Consider the following 19,388-nt stretch of genomic DNA (forward strand, 5'->3'; position numbering starts at 1 on the left):
CGCCAAAAGTTGCGGTAGCTTCTAGCTGCGCTACACCGTTGAAATGCATTCCAAACTGGACCGGTTTTGTTTAGTTTCAGAAGTTAGGAGGGGGAAAACAAATCGGAGGTTGCATTAGCAGGTTTCAACCAGTGTCAGATTTTGGAAAGCTTCAGTTTGTGCAATTTTAAGCCGACAAGTATGGGCAATTTCCAGTCACAAGTTTTGAAAGGTTTCTGTAAGTGGGATGGGGTTTTGAGGGACAATGACAATCATCGAAAGAAAACAACGTGAGAATGACATTCATTGACGTGGCGCACCTTGGTTTTGAGGAAATCATGCAAACCGCAATGGTCTACAAGTCCGCTACTGGGTGTAGGTTGGGGAATGTCGCCTCGGCGCTCTTCTGGACAGGTGGTTGAGCAAGGGGAGGCTTTAAGATATCGTGCCCAACCTCTTCGCTTGCGTTAAGAAGGCCATCCAAAGGCACATCCTATGTGAGGGGTTGGACAGAAGCTGGTGGGTGGATGTGACGCCTAACAGAGTAACGCTACACTCACGGATCAATTTTACGGATCCTACGGATTACTGCTAGGTGGCATCTTCTAGTTGGAGATTAAGGGGGAGGCAGGGTCCACCCCCTGAAATCAGGGGTGAGAGAGATTTTACGTTATGGGGTCCATAATCAGCCCGTACTTGTCCGTGAGTGTAGCATTTTTGCGCCTATTATGTATGAGAGGTGCTCAACGAATTCATTTTTTTAGAAAAGGAGGAGGACCCCCGGCATCTGGACGATGCATGCAGCCACTTTATTAATTATTTACACAAGACCTTACAAAGTCATCCAACAGTAAGACTAAAGTCATCATCTAGGCAACATCTGTCGCTACTCCTATCCATTTGATGAAGGGATGCTGATAGTCTGGGTGTAATACCAAACAGACCTCGCAGCCAAACCTAACATCTAAGACCGAGGTCCCAACCAGGACGCCTGCCGAGTATAGGGCACCCACCAGTCCGGCGCACTCCTCAACCAGGACGCCTGCCGGGTATGAGGCCGCCGCAGCCACCTGCCACCAATCCATCTTCAGAGTTGTACTGCTGCATCTACCTTGCCCGGTCTAGCTGCCGTCAACGCCACCACGATGCCAGAAAGCGTCACCCTCCTGCGCGAGTCCAGCATCACACATCAGACGCTTAACCTCCAGAGCGCCATGCCATCGAGATCTGTCACCATCAAAGTGCATGATGAAGCACCGCTCCACCAAAGACGTCGTCCACTGGTCCCTCGAGCCCGCGTACAGCTCCAAGAAAGACGCCCCAAGGGGGAAACGACAGAAACGCGCCGCCGTCTTCTGATATATCGATCTAGGGTTTCCCCCGGAGGTAGCAGATCGTAGTCTAGAACTTCTCCACGGTGATGCATTCAAGAAGGGAACGACACCGTAGAGCGCCGCCACCGCCAGCTTTGGCATCTAGCCAAGAGCAGGTTTTCACCTAGATCTATTCCAAGAACTCCATCCGCTTCTTGTGCACGGCCGCCGCCTTCTCTGTCGAAGACTAGACCAAGGGTCCAGCCGTCGCCGTCAGATCCATGTAGCCAGCACCGGGAGATGATGATAGTATCCTTGTACCGGATCTAGCACGAACCGAAGCAGATCGAGTCGGAGACGATGACGCCCCTGGATCTCCGGCAGACGTGCTTTGGTGAGTCGTCCGAGATCTTTTCGATGACCTATGTTGTGTTGAAGGGATATCTATATGATCCGATCAATTGCATAAGACCCGCGGTAGCAATAGAACGGGAAAGTATACAGAAAAGACAGTTCTTTTCAATTTCGATTATCTATATATTAGTTCTATGTATCTGATTTTTTCTACATCGTATGTAGAGCGCCCAAGCGTTTGGCCAGCTAGAGAAGCCATTTTGCTTAGGGGATACCATAACAAAGGGGATAGGCTCCTCAAATTTTTCGGCACATCAGAATACCGTGTTGGATATCGAGGCTGAGATCAAGTTGACTTTTGACTCCAGAAGGCATTCTTCTGCCTCTGCTTCTGTTACTCAAGAAATGAAAGAGTTAGGTAGCCGAGGAGATCCTGCAGCGAGCCACCGGCCCCACCGCATCCAGATCGCCGACCACGCCGGGCCGCAGCCACCCCCCGCGCCGTTCGGGCCGAAGAGGGAGCCGCCGACCGCGCACAGGTGCCACCGCCGCCTGCACACGCCGGAGCGCCGCCGTGAGCCCAGCGCCCGCCACCACCTCCCGAGGCCTGCCGCCGCTTGCCCCACGCCCCGCCACCGCTCGCCAAGCTCTGCCACCTCGCGCCCGACCGCGTGCGCCGCAGGACACCGCCTGCTGCCTAGATCCGTCGCCCGCGGAGGAAGGGGAGTCGGGAGAGGAAGTCCCCCCGCCACCGTCGTCTGCCACACGGGTTTCACCCGGCGGCGGCGCGAGGAGGGGAGGAGGAGAGGGCGGCGGCGGCGCCTAGGGTTGGAGAATCCCCCGAGTTGCCCAGGGCGGGGGCGACGCGAGGGAAGTCTTGGGGTGTTGTTCATTTGGCTGGTGGATCGTGCAACTTCTTCAGGGCATTGAGGACGCTCTAATTTGGGCATGGGAGAGCGACACCCACTTCTCTGCTCTCTCCACCTACCGGGTGCCCTTTGCTGGTCGGGTGGAGAACACCGACATTGTTGGCGTTCCCAAGCACTGGCCATGTGCAAGATGTTTGCACAACTTGTGATGAGAAACCGGTGCTAGACGGTAGATAGATTAGAAAGGTGGAATGCCCTTTTTGTGAGCGTTGGTGTTTCTTTTCCCTACGATCTACTCGTGCGGGTAGAGATGATTTCTGACATTTATATGCAAACTCACCGTTTTCTCCCCATTCTTGGCCTTTAGAGATTTTTTTCTGCGTGATTCATTCTCTGTATTTTGGATAGAGATTATGAAAGGGATGGAGCGTTTGAAGTGATAAGGTTAGAGTGGACTCAGTGGACAGGCACAAATGGGCGGCCACCGAAGAGTGAACCTTATTGTTGTCGCACATCCAATTAGAACACATGCACATCACGTAAGTTGAAAAGATGCAAGACGTGACACAAGAAAGAAAGAAGGATACGCACATGAACTAATAACAGTATATAAACATGAGCAGAGTGCACTGTATTTGCGTCGCATTGGGACCGTCCGTCGCATTGCGGTATAGACATGGACGCCTCGTCGCTTTTTGCATTGTTGCACTCACCCCTGCTCATCCTCGCCCTGCTTGTGCCAATCGTGTCCTTCGTCCTCTTCTTCGCCAAGAAACCTCAGCCTTCCGGAAGCAATGGCGGCCCACGTCTGCCTCCGTCGCCGTGGGGCCTTCCCATCCTCGGCCACCTCCCTCTTCTCGGTTCCCTGCCGCACCGGAAGCTCCGGTCCCTGGCCGAGGCGCACGGCCCCGTCATGCTCCTGCGCCTCGGCGGCGTGCCCACCGTCGTGGCCTCCTCGGCGGACGCGGCGCTGGAGGTCATGAAGACCCACGACCTGGCCTTCGCGAGCCGCCCCGCGGTGCGCATGGCGGAGCGCCTCCTGTACGGCCGCGACATGGCCTTCGCCCCCTACGGCCAGTACTGGCGGCAGGCGCGCCGCGTGTGCGTGCTCCACCTCCTCAGCGCCCGCCGCGTGGCCTCCTTCCGCCGCGTCCGGGAGCAGGAGGCCGGCGCCCTGGTCGACCGCGTCCGGCGCGCTGCCGCCAGCTGCTCGCGGCCCGAGGGTGACGTCGTGAACCTGACCGACGAGCTCATATCCTACACCAGCGCCGTGATCTCGCGGGCTGCGTTCGGCGACGATGGCGGGTACGGGATCGACGACGACCTGACGGAGGTGTTCGCCGAGTTCGAGGAGCTGCTGGGGACGGCCGCGGTGGGGGAGTTCGTCCCGTGGCTGGCGTGGGTGGATGCGCTCATGGGGCTGGACGCCAAGGTGGCACGGGCGGGCAAGGTGATGGACAGGCTGCTCGAGCGGGTCATCTCGGACCACCGCCAGCGGCGTCTCGGCGGAGGGCGACGGCTCGTTGGCGACGGGGAGGACGATCACCGGGACTTCGTGGACGTGCTGCTGGACGTCAGCGAGGACGATGGAGAAGACTCCGGAGGAGTCCGGTTCGACACGGTCGGCATCAAGGCCATCATCCTGGTACGTAACGCTGGCACCTGTACATTTGTAGTGTGTGCTCGCATACAAATTTCGCCATTAAGTCTAGCATTTTTGGGTAGATACAGTAGGTGCAGAGCATGTAGTCAAGGGAACAAGCTAGACGAAGATGTGCATGCCGCGGCGAGCGTACGGTAGCGATCAGCTCCACGCATGTGCGCGTACGACGGCCGTCCGGTGATGCAAACGCCGACGGTGCTCACAAGCGGTGGGCAGCGGCCGGCGTACGTATCCGGCTCCTTGTCGCTACAAGTTAGTGACAAAAACGTCGAGCGCACAATGATCGTCGTTAGCGTATGGAGGTGCTTTGACAGCGGCCACCACGTGCCCGATCGATGGCATGACCATCGTAGCCAATGTTGGTAGACACTGATGTTTTGGTTCTCGATCCAACGGGTGGCGTTTAGTGTTTCAGCGTGGGGACTGGCTAGAGACCAATCGATTCAAAATGAATTTTGAAGCCAGCTGTCATCTTAAGATAGACACTCGGCGAGCCTGCCACCCTAATACTATAGATCTAGAGGCTGCTGCTTCTCTGGTGAGACCCAAAATCGATATTCATGTGGCTGACGTCCAGCAAAATTGTTTAGCGTGTCACTCATGGCAAAACGACATAGGTTGGTTCTCCCGTTTCGTGCTTTCATGGTCTTTTTATTCTGCCTCGATGGCCCGAAACAAAGCAGCGAAAGTTACGAAAGTGCTCTTCTCAGCTCGAGCTCAAATGAGCTTGGATGAAGAGTAAAATCTGAATTTTTTGTTCTTTTAAAGAAAAATCTGAACTTTTTTTTGGAACAAACGTTGAGAAAAAAATTCATGCATGCAAAATTTCGTGATGAAATCACATTTGTGGAGCTGTGGGCAAAAAAACAAACTCCATGTTCCAAAAATAGTCTTTTTTTACCACTAATTTTTTTTTGTCTACACTTCTAGGAAAGTGATTTCATCACGAATTTTTGTACGCATGTAAAACATTTTTTCAGTGTTTGTTGGAAAGGGAAAATCCGAACTGTTTGAATTTATTTTGAAATTTTCGGATTTTACTGTTTATGTCAGATTATTTGAGCTCGACCTCAGATAGTCTGAGTCCCGAGAGTTAACTATTTATCTTCATCAGATCAATGAAATGAAACTCTACGTCTTCATTTTGGTTTCCCAAAACCCTGTAACTTCATGTTCTTTCTACACGATTGATGTCGATGAAACAGGACATGTTCGCCGCGGCCACCGACACGACCTACACGACTCTGACATGGGCCGTGGCGGAGCTCATCAACAACCCATCCGAGATGCACAAGCTCCAGGACGAGGTCCGCGCGGCCGTCAATGGCGCCGGCCACGTCACCGAGGACCACCTCGAGAAGATGAGCTACCTGAGGGCCGTGATCAGGGAGACGCTCCGGCTGCACGCGCCCCTGCCGCTCCTCCTGCCCCGGGAGACGCTCGAGGACACGGAGCTGCTGGGCTACCGCGTCCCGGCGCGGACGCGCGTGGTCGTTAACGCGTGGGCCATCGGCCGCGACCCGGCGACGTGGGAGCGCGCCGAGGAGTTCGTCCCGGCGAGGTTCGCGGACGGCCCGGCGGAGTACGTGCTGGGGCAGGACTTCAGGTTCGTGCCGTTCGGCGCCGGAAGGAGGGGGTGCCCCGGCGTCGGCTTCGCCGTGCCGTCGATCGACCTGGCGCTCGCCAGCCTGCTGTACCATTTCGACTGGGAGCTGCCACCGCCGGCGGCGGCCGGGGCGTCGAAGTTGGACATGAGCGAGCTGTATGGGCTGTCTGTCCGGCTCAAGGCCACGCTGCATCTGGTTGCTAGGCCGTGGTCTCCTTGAGCTGCACCTGCCTCTGTAGACACGACTTTGGGATTGCTTGAGCTGCCAGAAATGATTTTCTAGGCTCAAAGGCATGGTAGAAGGGATGGAGACTGCGTCTGGCGACGCCCCAGGCGACGAGCCTGGCGACGCCGCCGGCGCGGCGCCTCCGCGTAGTTTAGCTGTAGCCACCGCCTCCGTCGTTGCGGGACCGCCTGCTCCGCCCGTTGGCCGACGACCTGGCGGCCGTCGCCGCCCCACGCGCCCCCCAGGTACGCGTCCCGCGCTCGTCGTCGTTCCCCGTCCAGGCTCGGCCTTCCATGCCGGCATCCTCTCCGTCCACTCGCATGGGGTTGCCTTCGACCCCGTCGCATACCCCGCCCTCTCTGAACCCAGCGTCGTCTGGGTCACGCCGCCTTCGGCGGCAGCTTGCTTCAGTGCATCGACGGTCTCGGGCCTCGTGTCCATATTTTTTTGCCATGCACCCGAGAAGCTCGTGGCGACCGCGGTCGGGGATTGGGTTTTCTCCGTCCCTGTCGCCAGCCCGGATATTGCTCAGGCTATCGTCTCCGGCGGGCTTCCCGCCGGTGCCTCCGTGAAGCTTCTCCTCCACGCGTCTCGCACCGACGCCATGCTGGCAGTCTCCGCATTCACCGTGCCCACCCACCCACCCACCGCGGGGCGTGGAGTTACTGTGGGAGTTACCGCTCGTAGCCTTTCGGCTCGGCGTCGCCGCCCTCCCCCTAGGTCTCTTCTGCCTCCGCTGCTGCCCATTCCTACGAGCCCCCGCGTGGTTCCCCGTCTCCCAAAACCAACCCGCTGCTGTCGTCGGAGGGAACCCCCCTCTGTCCCCGCGCGGCGAGAAGGGAAGCATTGACGCCGCGCCTTCAACGCCCGTCGTTGTCTCGCCTACCCAGCGTCCTTCCTTTCTCCAGGCGCTGTTATCTCCCCCCGCCCCGCCCGTTCACCGCCACCCACCGCCTGTTGCGCCCCTCTCCCTCGACGGGTGTTTCCGGTGTCTCTCGACGCGGCATTTTGTAGTCGACTGTAGGGACCCCGTCCGCTGTCGCCGGTGCCGCCGCTCCGGCCACAGAGCTCGCTCCCGTTCCTGCCCCATGGCTCCTCCCCACCCTCGCACCGCTGCGATGCGCCCTCCCGCTCCCACCGCCTCTCCTGTGCCTCCACCACCGCCCCCGCCCCCACACAACCCCCTACCCTGGTGCTGGCCGGCGCACGGCGGGGGTCCCCCCATCCCTCCGCCCCCGCCGCATTGGTTCCCCCGGGGACGAACGTGGCGCTGGCGGTTCCCCCCCGCCCCCTGCGCGCGACGTCTCCATCACCACGGTCTGCGCGTCTCCGGTGCCCTCGCCGGACGACGTCGCGGCTTTAAGCCACCCCAGGGCGTCGCTGATGATCCCAGCGGCCCCAGCCCCACCCCCGCCGGAGCTCTTGCTGCCGCTCGGGCAATCTTCCTCGAGCCGCTCGTCGCTCTCATCCTCCTCTGCCGGGACGGTGGTCTCCTCCGGGGCCCCGTCCTTCGGCAACGACTCTGATCGCCCCGCCTTCGTCGAGGTTTACATGCCTCGCCGTCGAGCCGCCGTCGGGGCGACTACGGGGCTGCTCGTCGCCTCGCCGTCGTCTCCATCGAGCCGCCGTCCGTGTTCATCAACTCGACGGTGGCGGTGCAGACGGCGCTCGCGCGTGGCGTGGGGGACCTCTCATTCGACGTTGTACCCTCCTCGGTCGGCGTCACGTACCTGCGGTTCGCCTCGTGGGCGGACCGTGAGGCCGCCATGTGCCGCCAGCCGTTCTTCCATGAGGAGGCCCGCATCGACCTGCACCGGGAGGAAGAATTCGGGCGTGTCCCCCAACGCGCTCGCTTCTGCGTCCTCCTCGCTGCTTCCGCCTTCCCCGTCGAGTTTCTCAACCCTACTGGGATCCGCGCTGCCTTCTCCGGCTTCGGCAAGCTGCTGGAGGTGGACCCGCGGGTCATCTCTGGGCGCGAGCTGGCCATGGTTCGTGCCGTCGTCCTCATGGAGCGGCCGCGCGACCTCCCTTCCGACGTCTGGCCATGGGGTGGGCGCTGGGGGGCTCGTGTGGTCTCCATCGAAGCTATCAAGTTCTGGGACATGGATGCGTCGTTCGGCGAAGACGGCGAGTACATTCCCTTCTTTCCCGAGGGGCCGCCTCCGTTCGCTCATAACCAGCCCCCCCTCCTCGGCCGCCCCGTGCAGTGCTCTCTGGGCGCCGGGCCGGTGCTGGCGGAGCACCGGGCGGGGGGGGGGGGGGGGGGGGGGGGGGGGGGGGGGGGGGGGGGGGGGGGTGGCGGCGGGGGGCAGCTGGCCTCTTCCTGTCCTCTCCGGCCAGCTCTGGGCATGGCCGCTCATCCGTGGTCATTGCCGGGCGAAGCTGATGATGCCGATAGCGCCAAGGCCTCCCTTGCGCTCGGGGTGCAACGCCGCAGCCCCCGCCTCGCCCTTCTCGAGCCGGCCACCTTTGTCAGCATTGAGGAGAAGGCGGTGAAGCGTCGGGCTCTGAAAGAGGCCCTCTCGGCTGCTCTCCTAGGCTCCAGGGGAAAGCCATTTGTAACCAGGTGGTCGAGGCCGTGGTTCGCCCTCTCGGGAGGAAAGCGGTGGCGGAGCTCCGTTCTGCTGCGGCCATCCCGGCTGCCCCGGTGCGCCGTCCCGACGATGTGTAGACACCCCCGGCTTGCTTGTATCGCCCCGAGCACCGTTGTTGTTGTTGTTTCACCCCGCCTGTTTGGGAGGCTTGTATCGGTTCTTTCTTCTGCTTGTGCTCGGGTGCCGCCGTTGTGTCTCCATGGCTAGCCCCCCTGTGTCAAACTCTCCCTCCTCTCCTGGAATGTGCAAGGTTTAGGCGATCCCGATAAATGCGCCCGTGTCCGGGCGGCCGTCGAATCAATCAACCCCTGTATCGCTTGTTTTCAGGAGACGAAACTCGCTCACCTAGACTCCTTGAAGCTCGCCTCTTTCCTCCCAGGGCGCCTCTCGACTTTCACCGTTAAGGACGCCGACGGGAGTCACGGGGGGATTGTTACGGCCTGGGATCCCCGCCTTTTCGACTTACTCTCTTCCACCCCCTCCGGTTACTCTCTAACCACGGTCCTTCGCTCGGTCTCCACGGACCTCTCCTTCGCTCTCACGAACGTCTACGCTCCCGCTGATCACTCCTACACGCAGGCCTTGGTCGACGACCTGGAGGCGGTTGCCGTCTCTATTTCGCGCCCCTGGCTTGCCTTAGGTGATTTCAACCTCATCCGGAGCCCGGGTGAGAAGAACAATGATCGTTTCGACGCCGCCCGGGCGGCGCCTTTAACGCCATGATTAATGGCCTTGGGTGGCTTGAGCTGCCGCTCTCTGACCGTCTTTTCACCTGGACCAACAAACGCTCTCCCCCCACTCTCGCTCGCCTCGACAGGGTTTTCTTCGACTCTGGGTGGGACGCCCTTTTTCCGGACTCCTCGCTCTGCTCTCGCCCCCGCACGACCAGTGACCACGTCCCCCTGGTCGTCTCTGCCGCGTCAAAAATCCCAGCCTCCACTCGCTTCTTCTTTGAGACTGCTTGGTTAACTAACCCCCTCTTCCTCCCTTCCACTCTCCCTGCCTGGACGGGGTGCACTAGCGACCGAGACGCGGCCGGAGCGCTGGCCACGCGAAAAAAAGCTTTCAGGTCGGCGGCCAAAGCTTGGAAAAAGCAACACCGCTACGTCCCAACTTTTAGGAATGACTGCTCCTTTATTATTGATCTCATGGATTTCCTAGAGGAATACCGTTGTCTCTCTACAGATGAGGCTGCTCTTCGCTCGGATGCCCGCCTGGCATTGGACGCTTCCATCCTCAGGCAGGCGGCATATTGGAAGCAGCGGGGGAAGTGCCGTGGCGTGCGGGAGGGGGATGAAAACACCCGCTTCTTCCACGCGCAGGCCTCCCAACGTCGACGCGGGAACTGCATCCGCGTCCTACGTCGACGGCTCCCACGTCATGGGGCATGCAGCAAAGGCGGGCGCGCTCTTGGGCTTCTACTCCAGCCTCCTGGGCCGTGCGACGACGCCCGTCTAGCGTTTCGACGTGATGGGCCTCCTCGCCGCTGCCCCCCGCGTCCACGGGCCCTCGCTTGTGGCCCCCTTCTCCCCCGACGAGATCAGGCGTGCGGTCCTCTCCCTCGATCGTTCGAGCGCCCCGGGGCCCGACGAGTTGGGCCCGGCATTCTACCATGCCGCCTGGGGCACGGTCGGGCGCGACGTCGAGCGCCTGTTCGCCGCTGTCTATGACGGGTCGGCTCGGCTAGACGGGATTAACAGAGCGTTCATCGCCCTCCTCCCGAAGAGCGAGGGGGGTGCCGACGCCGGGCGGGTTCCGCCCCGTCTCCTTGCAAAACGCTGACATCAAGATCCTGTGCCGCGGCCTCACCACCAGGCTGCAGAAGCAGATCAGCTTGTTGATCGACGAGGACCAATCCGGGTTCATCCCAGGGCGAAGCATTGCCGAAAACTTCGTCTACGCTGCAGAGATGGTGCAATGCTACTTCAAGCGTGCTGCCCTACCATCGTCTTCAAGTTGGATTTCTCCAAAGCCTTCGACTGCATCAACTGGGCGAGTCTACGCGTGATCTCGCTGGCTAGGGGTTTCCCTGAGCTTTGGTGCGATTGGATGGACTTGATCCTCCGCTCCTCGCGCTCCGCGATCCTGCTCAATGGCGTCCCGGGGAAGTGGTTCCCCCTTCGCTGCGGGCTGCGGCAGGGGGACCCCATCTCCCCCTACCTCTTCCTCCTCGTCGCCGACGTGCTCCAGAGGTTGATCCGCCGTGACGATCTGCTACACCACCTACTGCTGGAGGGGGAGCCGCTGCTGGTGTTGCAGTACGCGGACGACACGCTCATCATCATGCGCGCGTGTCCGACCACGGCAGCCCGGTTGCGCTCTATCCTTCACGACTTCGCTGCGGCTACCGGCCTGGTCATCAACTACTCGAAGAGTACGTTGGTCCCGATGAATGTGGAGACTGACAACCTGGCCGCGATCATGGAGGTCATGGGGTGTCGGGTGGAGGGATTCCCGCAGACGTACCTGGGGCTCCCTCTGTCGTGCCACAAGCTCTCCCTGGCGGATTTCCACTTCATCATCGCCAAGGTCGACCGGTACCTTGCTGGCTAGCATGCCCGTCTCCTCTGCCCGACGGGGCGGCTGGTCCTCATCAACGCCGTGCTGGACGCCATCCCGACCTATGCCATGGGCGCGCTCAAGCTGCCTCCCAAGGTAGTGCGCGCGCTGGACTCCCTCCGTCGCTCATTCCTCTGAAACGCGGCCGAGCGAGCTTCCGGTGCACAGTGTCTCGTCGCCTGGGAGCTAGTGTGCCGCGGCAAGGAGGAGGGAGGCCTGGGGGTCCGCGACCTCGCCACGCAGAATGACGCCCTCCTTCTGAAGATCCTGCACCGACTCCACTCTATCCCCTTGTCTCGCTGGGCGACCTGGGTTTGCCTGGGGGAGCGTCTTCTACTGGACCCCCGTAGCTCGGGTCTCGCCGGCGAGCACTGGGCTGCGCTTCGGGGGCTTATGCCTGTCTACCGCGCTCTCACCCGCGTCTCCCTGGGGGATGGCAGGATGACGGCCTTCTGGGAGGATCATTGGCTTCCCTGTGGGCCCATGCGGTGTGCCTTCCCGGCACTGGCCTCGCATGCGACGTGCTCGGAGGTCTCGGTCTGGGCTGTTCGTAACCTGGGCCTAGATGCGGTGCTCGTGCCGCGGTTGTCCACTTCTGCCGCCCGGGAACGCCTCCTCCTGCTCCCACTCGTTGGGCGGGCGGGGGAGGGCGAGGGCGAAGCTGACCATCGCAGCCTGATCCTTTGCGATCAGAAAGGCGGGCGGCTGGCGTCGAGCGCAGCCTATGGGCTCTTCCGCCTGGGCGGTGAGGGCGCCGGGTGCCCGGAGTGCGGGGCGAGCCTGGAGACGCCAGATCACTTGATCTTCGGCTGCCCCTTCGCGCGTGCGTTCTGGTGCTCTCTGCGCCTTTCCACTTCGGGGGCCTCTGTGCGTGCCCTGCACCTCTTCGACGCCTCCATGGCGGTCGGCTCAGCCTCGCCGCATGCGTTCGTGCAGCTGTGCTGCTGGCACCTCTAGAAGCGGCGGAACGCGGTTGTGTTCAGGCGGGAAACGCCGTCCCTGAACGCCACTTTGAAAGCCTGTCGCGATGATGCCATCCTCTGGCGCGGCCGGTATCGCTCTGCGGATCGTGGACATGTTGATGCGTGGCTACTGGCCCTGCGCTGGTAGAACAAAACTGCATGTGACATAGCAGAGGGGGTTCGCCCCCTGCCTCTTTCTCTCTCTCTGCTGCCACCCCGGCATTTGTGCCATTGTACTGAATGTTGGGTTTGAGAAATATATTCAGGTGGGGGCGTTCCCCCCCCCCTTTGAAAATTCAAAAAAAAAAGAAATGATTTTCTATCATGCATGTATCCACCGTCTATTGGTGCTTAGAGATTTGTGCCAAGTGTTGCGGTCAAGTCTAGGTGGCACGGAACACTACTGTGCACCAAATTGCTACTCCCTCTGTTCCTAAATATTGGTCTTTTTAGAGATTTCTAATGGACTACCACATACGGATGTATATAGACATATTTTAGAATGTAGATTCATTTATTTTACTCTGTATGTAGTCACTTGTTGAAATCTCTAGAAAGACAAATATTTAGGAACGGGAAAAGTATATGATTATTATTGTCGGTGGGCACTCTGCAATTCATGCAACTTATTATGAATGCCTCAAGTGATCCTTTTACTAGCCCTATAGCAAGCTTGATGTGGAGAATGTTGTGTCAATACAAGACTTGTCATCTCGTGAAACATTAGCACACGTCTCCGGCTTGGTAAGAACATCTACAGCAGGACTTTGCAAATACGGCCCCTCAAACGCCCATGGACACGACCGAGTCCGTTCGCAGACAATGACCAGTCATGTCTCAAATTAGCCACTCTGCATTCGAGTCTCTCATATTTCGACCCCTAGATCCATACAAAGCATGCAAAAGAAATCCTTCGTACTACATACTAGGTGCTACCCTAACTATTCTTCGTCGTCGGAGATGTCCACGACAATGGTGCCGGGCGCCGGCTGGACAGGCAGGTAGGAGGGCTCCGGCTCATCCTCCTTCTGCTCGACCTCATCCATGTAGGTGAGTATCTCCGTCTCCTCCGCGGCCTCCATCTCCTGCCAGTGATGGCGTCTGGCCTCCACAGTCGACTCTGAGCGGAGGGAATCGAGGATGACCTGCTACTCCGCCTGCAGATCCGCGTTGCCAGCGTCCCCCACATCCTCCCACCTCCTCCTCCGGATCCACTGCATTCGGAGCTAGCCCCACGGCTATCCGGGTTTCGTGCCTTGCCCGGATCTGCTCAAGGAGCTTGAGCCGGCGCTCCGGCGTCAGAAATGGCTCGCTCCTCACCGGTGGCGTGGGGGCATGGCTACTAGGCGGACGGGGGAGTGAAAAGTAGCGGCGACGGCAGACAGACGGAGAAGAATGTGGATGATAGGGTTTCGGTGCCGCCGGTCGACTTAATAGCCGGGCTAGGCACTATGCGCCCCCCTGATGACCCACAAGTATAGGGGATCTATCGTACTCCTTTCGATAAGTAAGAGTGTCGAACCCAACAAGGAGCAGAAGGAAATGATAAGCGGTTTTCAGTAAGGTACTCTCTGCAAGCACTGAAATTATCGGTAACAGATAGTTTTGTGATAAGATAATTTGTAACGGGTAACAAGTAACATAAGTAAATAAGGAGCAGCAAGATGGCCCAATCCTTTTTGTAGCAAAGGACAAGCCAGGACAAACTTTTATATAGAGAAAAGCGCTCCCGAGGACACATGGGAATTATCATCAAGCTAGTTTTCATCACATTCATATGATTCGCGTTCGCGTTCGGTACTTTGATAATTTGATATGTGGGTGGACCGGTGCTTGGGTGTTGTCCTTACTTGGACAAGCATCCCACTTATGATTAACTCCTATTGCAAGCATCCGCAACTACAAAAGAAGTATTAAGGTGGACCGGTGCTTGGGTGCTGTCCTTACTTGGACAAGCATCCCACTTATGATTAACTCCTATTGCAAGCATCCACAACTACAAAAGAAGTATTAAGGTAAACCTAACCATAGCATGAAACATATGGATCCAAATCAGCCCCTTACGAAGCAACGCATAAACTAGGGTTTAAGCTTCTGTCACTCTAGCAACCCATCATCTACTTATTACTTCCCAATGCCTTCCTCTAGGTCCAAATAATGGTGAAATGTCATGTAGTCGACGTTCACATAACACCACTAGAGGAGAGACAACATACATCTCATCAAAATATCGAACGAATACCAAATTCACATGACTATTAATAGCAAGACTTCTCCCATGTCCTCACGAACAAACATAACTACTCACAAAGCATATTCATGTTCATAATCAGAGGAGTATTAATATGCGTAAAGGATCTCAACATATGATCTTCCACCAGATAAACCAACTAGCATCAACTACAAGGAGTAATCAACACTACTAGCAACCTATAGGTACCAATCTCAGACTTAGAGACAAGAATTGGATACAAGAGATGAACTAGGGTTTGAGAGGAGATGGTGCTGGTGAAGATGTTGATGGAGATTGGCCCCCTCCCGATGAGAGGAGCTTGGTGATGACGATGGCGATGATTTCCCCCTCCCGGAGGGAAGTGTCCCCGGCAGAACAGTTCCGCCAGAGCCCTAGATTGGTTCCGCCAAGGTTCCGCCTCGTGGCGGCGGAGTCTCGTCCCGAAAGCTTGCTTATGATTTTTCTCGGACAAAAGACTTCATATAGCAGAAAATGGGCACCGGAGGGCCACTAGGGGCCCACGAGGCAGGGGGGCGCGTCCAGGGGAGTAGGGCGCGCCCCCACCCTCGTGGCCAGGGTGTGGGCACCCTCTGGTATTTTCTTCGCTCAGTATTTTTTATTATTTCCAAAAATAACTTCCGTGGAGTTTCAGGACTTTTGGAGTTGTGCAGAATAGGTCTCTAATATTTGCTCCTTTTTCAGCCCAGAATTCCAGCTGCCGGCATTCTCCCTCTTTATGTAAACCTTATAAAATAAGAGAGAATATGCATAAGTATTGTGACATAATGTGTAATAACAGCCCATAATGCAATAAATATCGATATAAAAGCATGATGCAAAATGGACGTATCGACTCCCCAAGCTTAGACCTCGCTTGTCCTCAAGCGGAAGCCGATAACGATAAATATGTCCACATGTTTAGAGATAGAGGTGTCGATAAAATAAAATACGGACATGAGGGCATCATGATCATTCTTATAACAGCAACATATATGGATATTGTCATATGATTTCTTATCCTCAAGTAATAATCTATTCACAATGCAAAGTATGAATCAGAAACTTCATTGGGAACTAACAAACTATAATTTCAGTCATTGAAGCAATTGCAATTTATCATAACATCAGAAAGAGTCAATATAAGAGCTTTTCAGCAAGTCCACATACTCAACTATCATTTAGTCTTTCACAATTGCTAACACTCACGCAATACTTGTGGTTACGGAGTTTTAATCGGACACAGAGAAAGATAGGGGCTTATAGTTTCGCCTCCCAACCTTTTACCTCAAGGCTAATGTCAACAATAATAGTTCATGCTAACTTACATCCAATTGGATATATATATATATATATATATATATATATATATATATATATATATATCAGGATCTTTCCAACATGCTGTGTTTGCCAAAAGATAAAATGTAAAAAGGAAAGGTGAAGATCACCATGACTCTTGCATAAGGTAGAAGATAAAAGTAAAAGATAGGCCCTTCGCAGAGGGAAGCAGAGGTTGTCATGCGCTTTCAGGGTTGGATGCACAAAATCTTAATGCAAAAGAACATCACTTTATATTGCCACTTGTGATATGGACCTTTATTATGCAGTCCGTCGCTTCTATTTCTTCCACATCACAAGATCATATAAAGCTTATTTCCTCCACATTAATCAATCATACATATTTAGAGAGCAATTTTTATTGCTTGCACCGATGACAACTTACTTGAAGGATCTTACTCAATCCATAGGTAGATATGGTGGACTCTCATGGCAAAACTGGGTTTAAGGATATTTGGAAGCACAAGTAGTATCTCTACTTGGTGCAAAGAATTTGGCTAGCATGAGGGAGAAAGGCAAACTCAACATGTTGGATGATCCATGACAATATACTTTATTTCAGATATAAGAAAACATAACCCATTACATTGTCTTCCTTGTCCAACATCAACTCTTTAGCATGTCATATTTTAATGAGTGCTCACAATCATAAAAGATGTCCAAGATAGTATATTTATATGTGAAAACCCTCTTTCTTTATTACTTCCTATTAATTGCAACGATGACCAAAGCTATGTTTGTCAACTCTCAACAACTTTTAATCATCATACTCTTTATATGTGAAGTCATTACTCTCCATAAGATCAATATGATCTCTTTTTATTTCTTTTTATTCTTTCCTTTTCTTTTATTCACTCAGGATCATAGCAAGATAATCAAGCCCTTGACTCAACACTAATCTTTATTATATAGCTCACGGACTCGATTACATAGAAGGATCATAAAGCAAAACTCAAAACTCAAAGCTAAATCATACTAAAACTTTATTCTACTAGATCAAGATATTACTAAAAAGGATCGAACTAAGAAAAACGGTAAAGATAGGAGTGTGATGGTGATACGATACCGGGGCACCTCCCCCAAGCTTGGCAGTTGCCAAGGGGAGTGCCCATACCCATGTGATTATATCTCTTTCTTCGGAGGTGGTGGTGTGATATTCTTGGCGATGATACTCCTCAGTATACGATTCTCTTCCTCGAGCTTATTGAGTTGCTGCTTGAGATCCATTATCTCCTTAAGGAGCTTACCCGTGATGGTTAAAGCTCCTTGCACCCATGGATGTTGCATAGCTGCGGGGGAACAAGTAACACTCCTTTTCATATTCTCGTAAGAAAGAAATCTAACATTGGAAGGGATAACCGAGTTTGGAATAGCCGAGCTTTGTAGTTCCCCCATCGTGAATCCAGCTCGGAAGCGAGAAGTGACTTCTTGATCCTCCTCCATGGCATCTATCCTCTTCAAATCAGCCTCCATCTCTTCCTCCGTTGCTGGCCCAAAGTGGTCAGCATCACTGTTTGTCCTTGATCTCGATGCCGGATGAGACACCCGGCTCTCCCCGACTGACCCTTGAGAAGACATCTTGCTCTAATCTGCAGCAGCAACAACTCGAAACAAAAACAGAGGATATTTGCGTGATACGAGAGTCAAAACCTTCGGGAGATTATATAATGAATTTTTACCGACCAAAAGAAGTATTGTGCAATAAAACGGAGTCCGGAGAGCGCACGAGGTGCCCACGAGGAAGGGGCGCGCGCCCAGGGGGTAGGGCGCGCCCTCCACCCTCGTGGAGGCCTCGTGTCCTTCCCGGACTGCTTCTTATTTTCCTATTTTTCTAAATATTCCAAAACGGAGAAAAATTGCCATTAGAACTGTTTTGGAGTCGGTTTACTTACCGTACCACATACCTATTCTTTTTCGGAGTCTGAAACGTTCTGGAAAGTGTCCCTTATGTATTCCTCCGGGGTTATAGTTTCAATAATATTAGTTTCAACATTTATGGGGTTACCTGAGATATAATGTTTGATTCTTTGACCGTTCACCACCTTTGGATTTGTGCCTTCGAAATTATTGATTTTTATGGCACCGGAACGATAGACCTCCTCGATAACGTAAGGACCTTCCCATTTAGAGAGAAGATTTCCTGCAAAAAATCTTAAACGAGAGTTGTATAGCAATACATAATCACCTACATTAAACTCACGCTTTTTTATCCTTTTGTCATGCCATCTTTTAACTTTTTCTTTAAACAACTTGGCATTCTCATAGGCTTGGGTTCTCCATTCATCAAGTGACCTAATGTCAAATAGCCTCTTCTCACCGGCAAGTTTAAAATCATAATTGAGCTCTTTAATGGCCCGGTATGCCTTATGTTCTAGTTCGAGAGGTAAATCACATGCTTTTCCATAAACCATTTTATACGGAGACATACCCATAGGATTTTTATATGTAGTTCTATAGGCCCATAATGCATCATCAAGTTTCTTGGACCAATTCTTTCTAGATCTATTAACAATCTTTTGCAAAATTAATTTGAGCTCTCTATTACTCAATTCTACTTGACCACTAGACTGTGGGTGATAAGGAGATGCAATTCTATGATTAATATCATACTTAGCAAGCATTTTACGGAAAGCACCATGAATAAAATGTGAACCACCATCAGTCATTAAATATCCGGGGACTCCAAACCTCGGAAAAATAACTTCTTTAAGCATCTTAATAGAGGTGTTATGATCAGCACTACTAGTTGGAATAGCTTCTACCCACTTAGTAACGTAATCAACAGCAACTAAAATATGTGTATATCCATTAGAGGCAGGAAACGGTCCCATATAATCAAAGCCCCAAACGTCAAATGGTTCAATAACAAGTGAATAATTCATAGGCATTTCTTGATGTCTACTAATATTACCAATTCTTTGACATTCATCACAAGATAAGACAAACTTACGTGCATCCTTGAAGAGAGTAGGCCAATAAAAACCGGATTGCAATACCTTATGTGCAGTTCTATCTCCAGCGTGGTGTCCTCCATAAGCCTCGGAGTGACACTTGCGTAGGATCTGTTCCTGTTCATGCTCAGGTACACAACATCTAATAACACCATCTACTCCTTTATAAAGATGTGAGTCATCCCAGAAGTAATGTCTTAAATCATAGAAAAACTTTTTCTTTTGCTGGTATGTGAAACTAGGTGGTATAAATTTAGCAACAATGTAATTAGCATAATCAGCATACCATGGGGCAGTACGAGAAGCATTTATGACATTTAGTTGTTCATCAGGAAAGCTATCATCAATAGGTAGTGGGTCATCAAGAACATTCTCTAACCTAGACAAGTTGTCTGCAACGGGGTTCTCAGCTCCCTTTCTATCAATAATATGCAAATCAAATTATTGTAGCAAGAGAACCCATCTAATAAGTCTAGGTTTAGCATCTTTCTTTTCCATAAGATATTTAATAGCAACATGATCTGTGTGAATAGTTACTTTAGAATCAACAATATAAGGTCTGAACTTATCACAAGCAAATACAACTGCTAAGAATTCTTTTTCAGTAGTGGCATAATTTCTCTGGGCATTGTCTAGAGTTTTACTAGCATATTGAATAACATTTAATTTCTTATCAACTCTTTGCCCTAGAACAGCACCTACAGCATAATCACTAGCATCACACATAATTTCAAAGGGTAA

General features: G+C 53.8%; 2 protein-coding genes across 2 annotated transcripts; both read left to right on the forward strand.

Moving 5' to 3' along the window:
* The first annotated feature begins 3,102 nt into the window (after positions 1–3,102).
* On the forward strand, positions 3,103–6,074 carry LOC109739348 (cytochrome P450 71A1). Its single transcript, XM_020298436.4, has 2 exons — positions 3,103–4,160; positions 5,384–6,074. Exons 1-2 carry the CDS (start codon positions 3,192–3,194, stop codon positions 6,002–6,004), a joined length of 1,590 nt encoding a protein of 529 aa, XP_020154025.1. The 5' UTR covers positions 3,103–3,191; the 3' UTR covers positions 6,005–6,074.
* Positions 6,075–11,232: 5,158 nt separating this feature from the next.
* On the forward strand, positions 11,233–12,120 carry LOC141042774 (uncharacterized). Its single transcript, XM_073511664.1, has 2 exons — positions 11,233–11,259; positions 11,332–12,120. Exons 1-2 carry the CDS (start codon positions 11,233–11,235, stop codon positions 12,118–12,120), a joined length of 816 nt encoding a protein of 271 aa, XP_073367765.1.
* The last annotated feature ends 7,268 nt before the right edge of the window (positions 12,121–19,388 follow it).

The sequence above is a fragment of the Aegilops tauschii genome, chromosome 3 (assembly GCF_002575655.3).
Source record: "Aegilops tauschii subsp. strangulata cultivar AL8/78 chromosome 3, Aet v6.0, whole genome shotgun sequence".
Lineage (NCBI taxonomy): Eukaryota > Viridiplantae > Streptophyta > Magnoliopsida > Poales > Poaceae > Aegilops > Aegilops tauschii.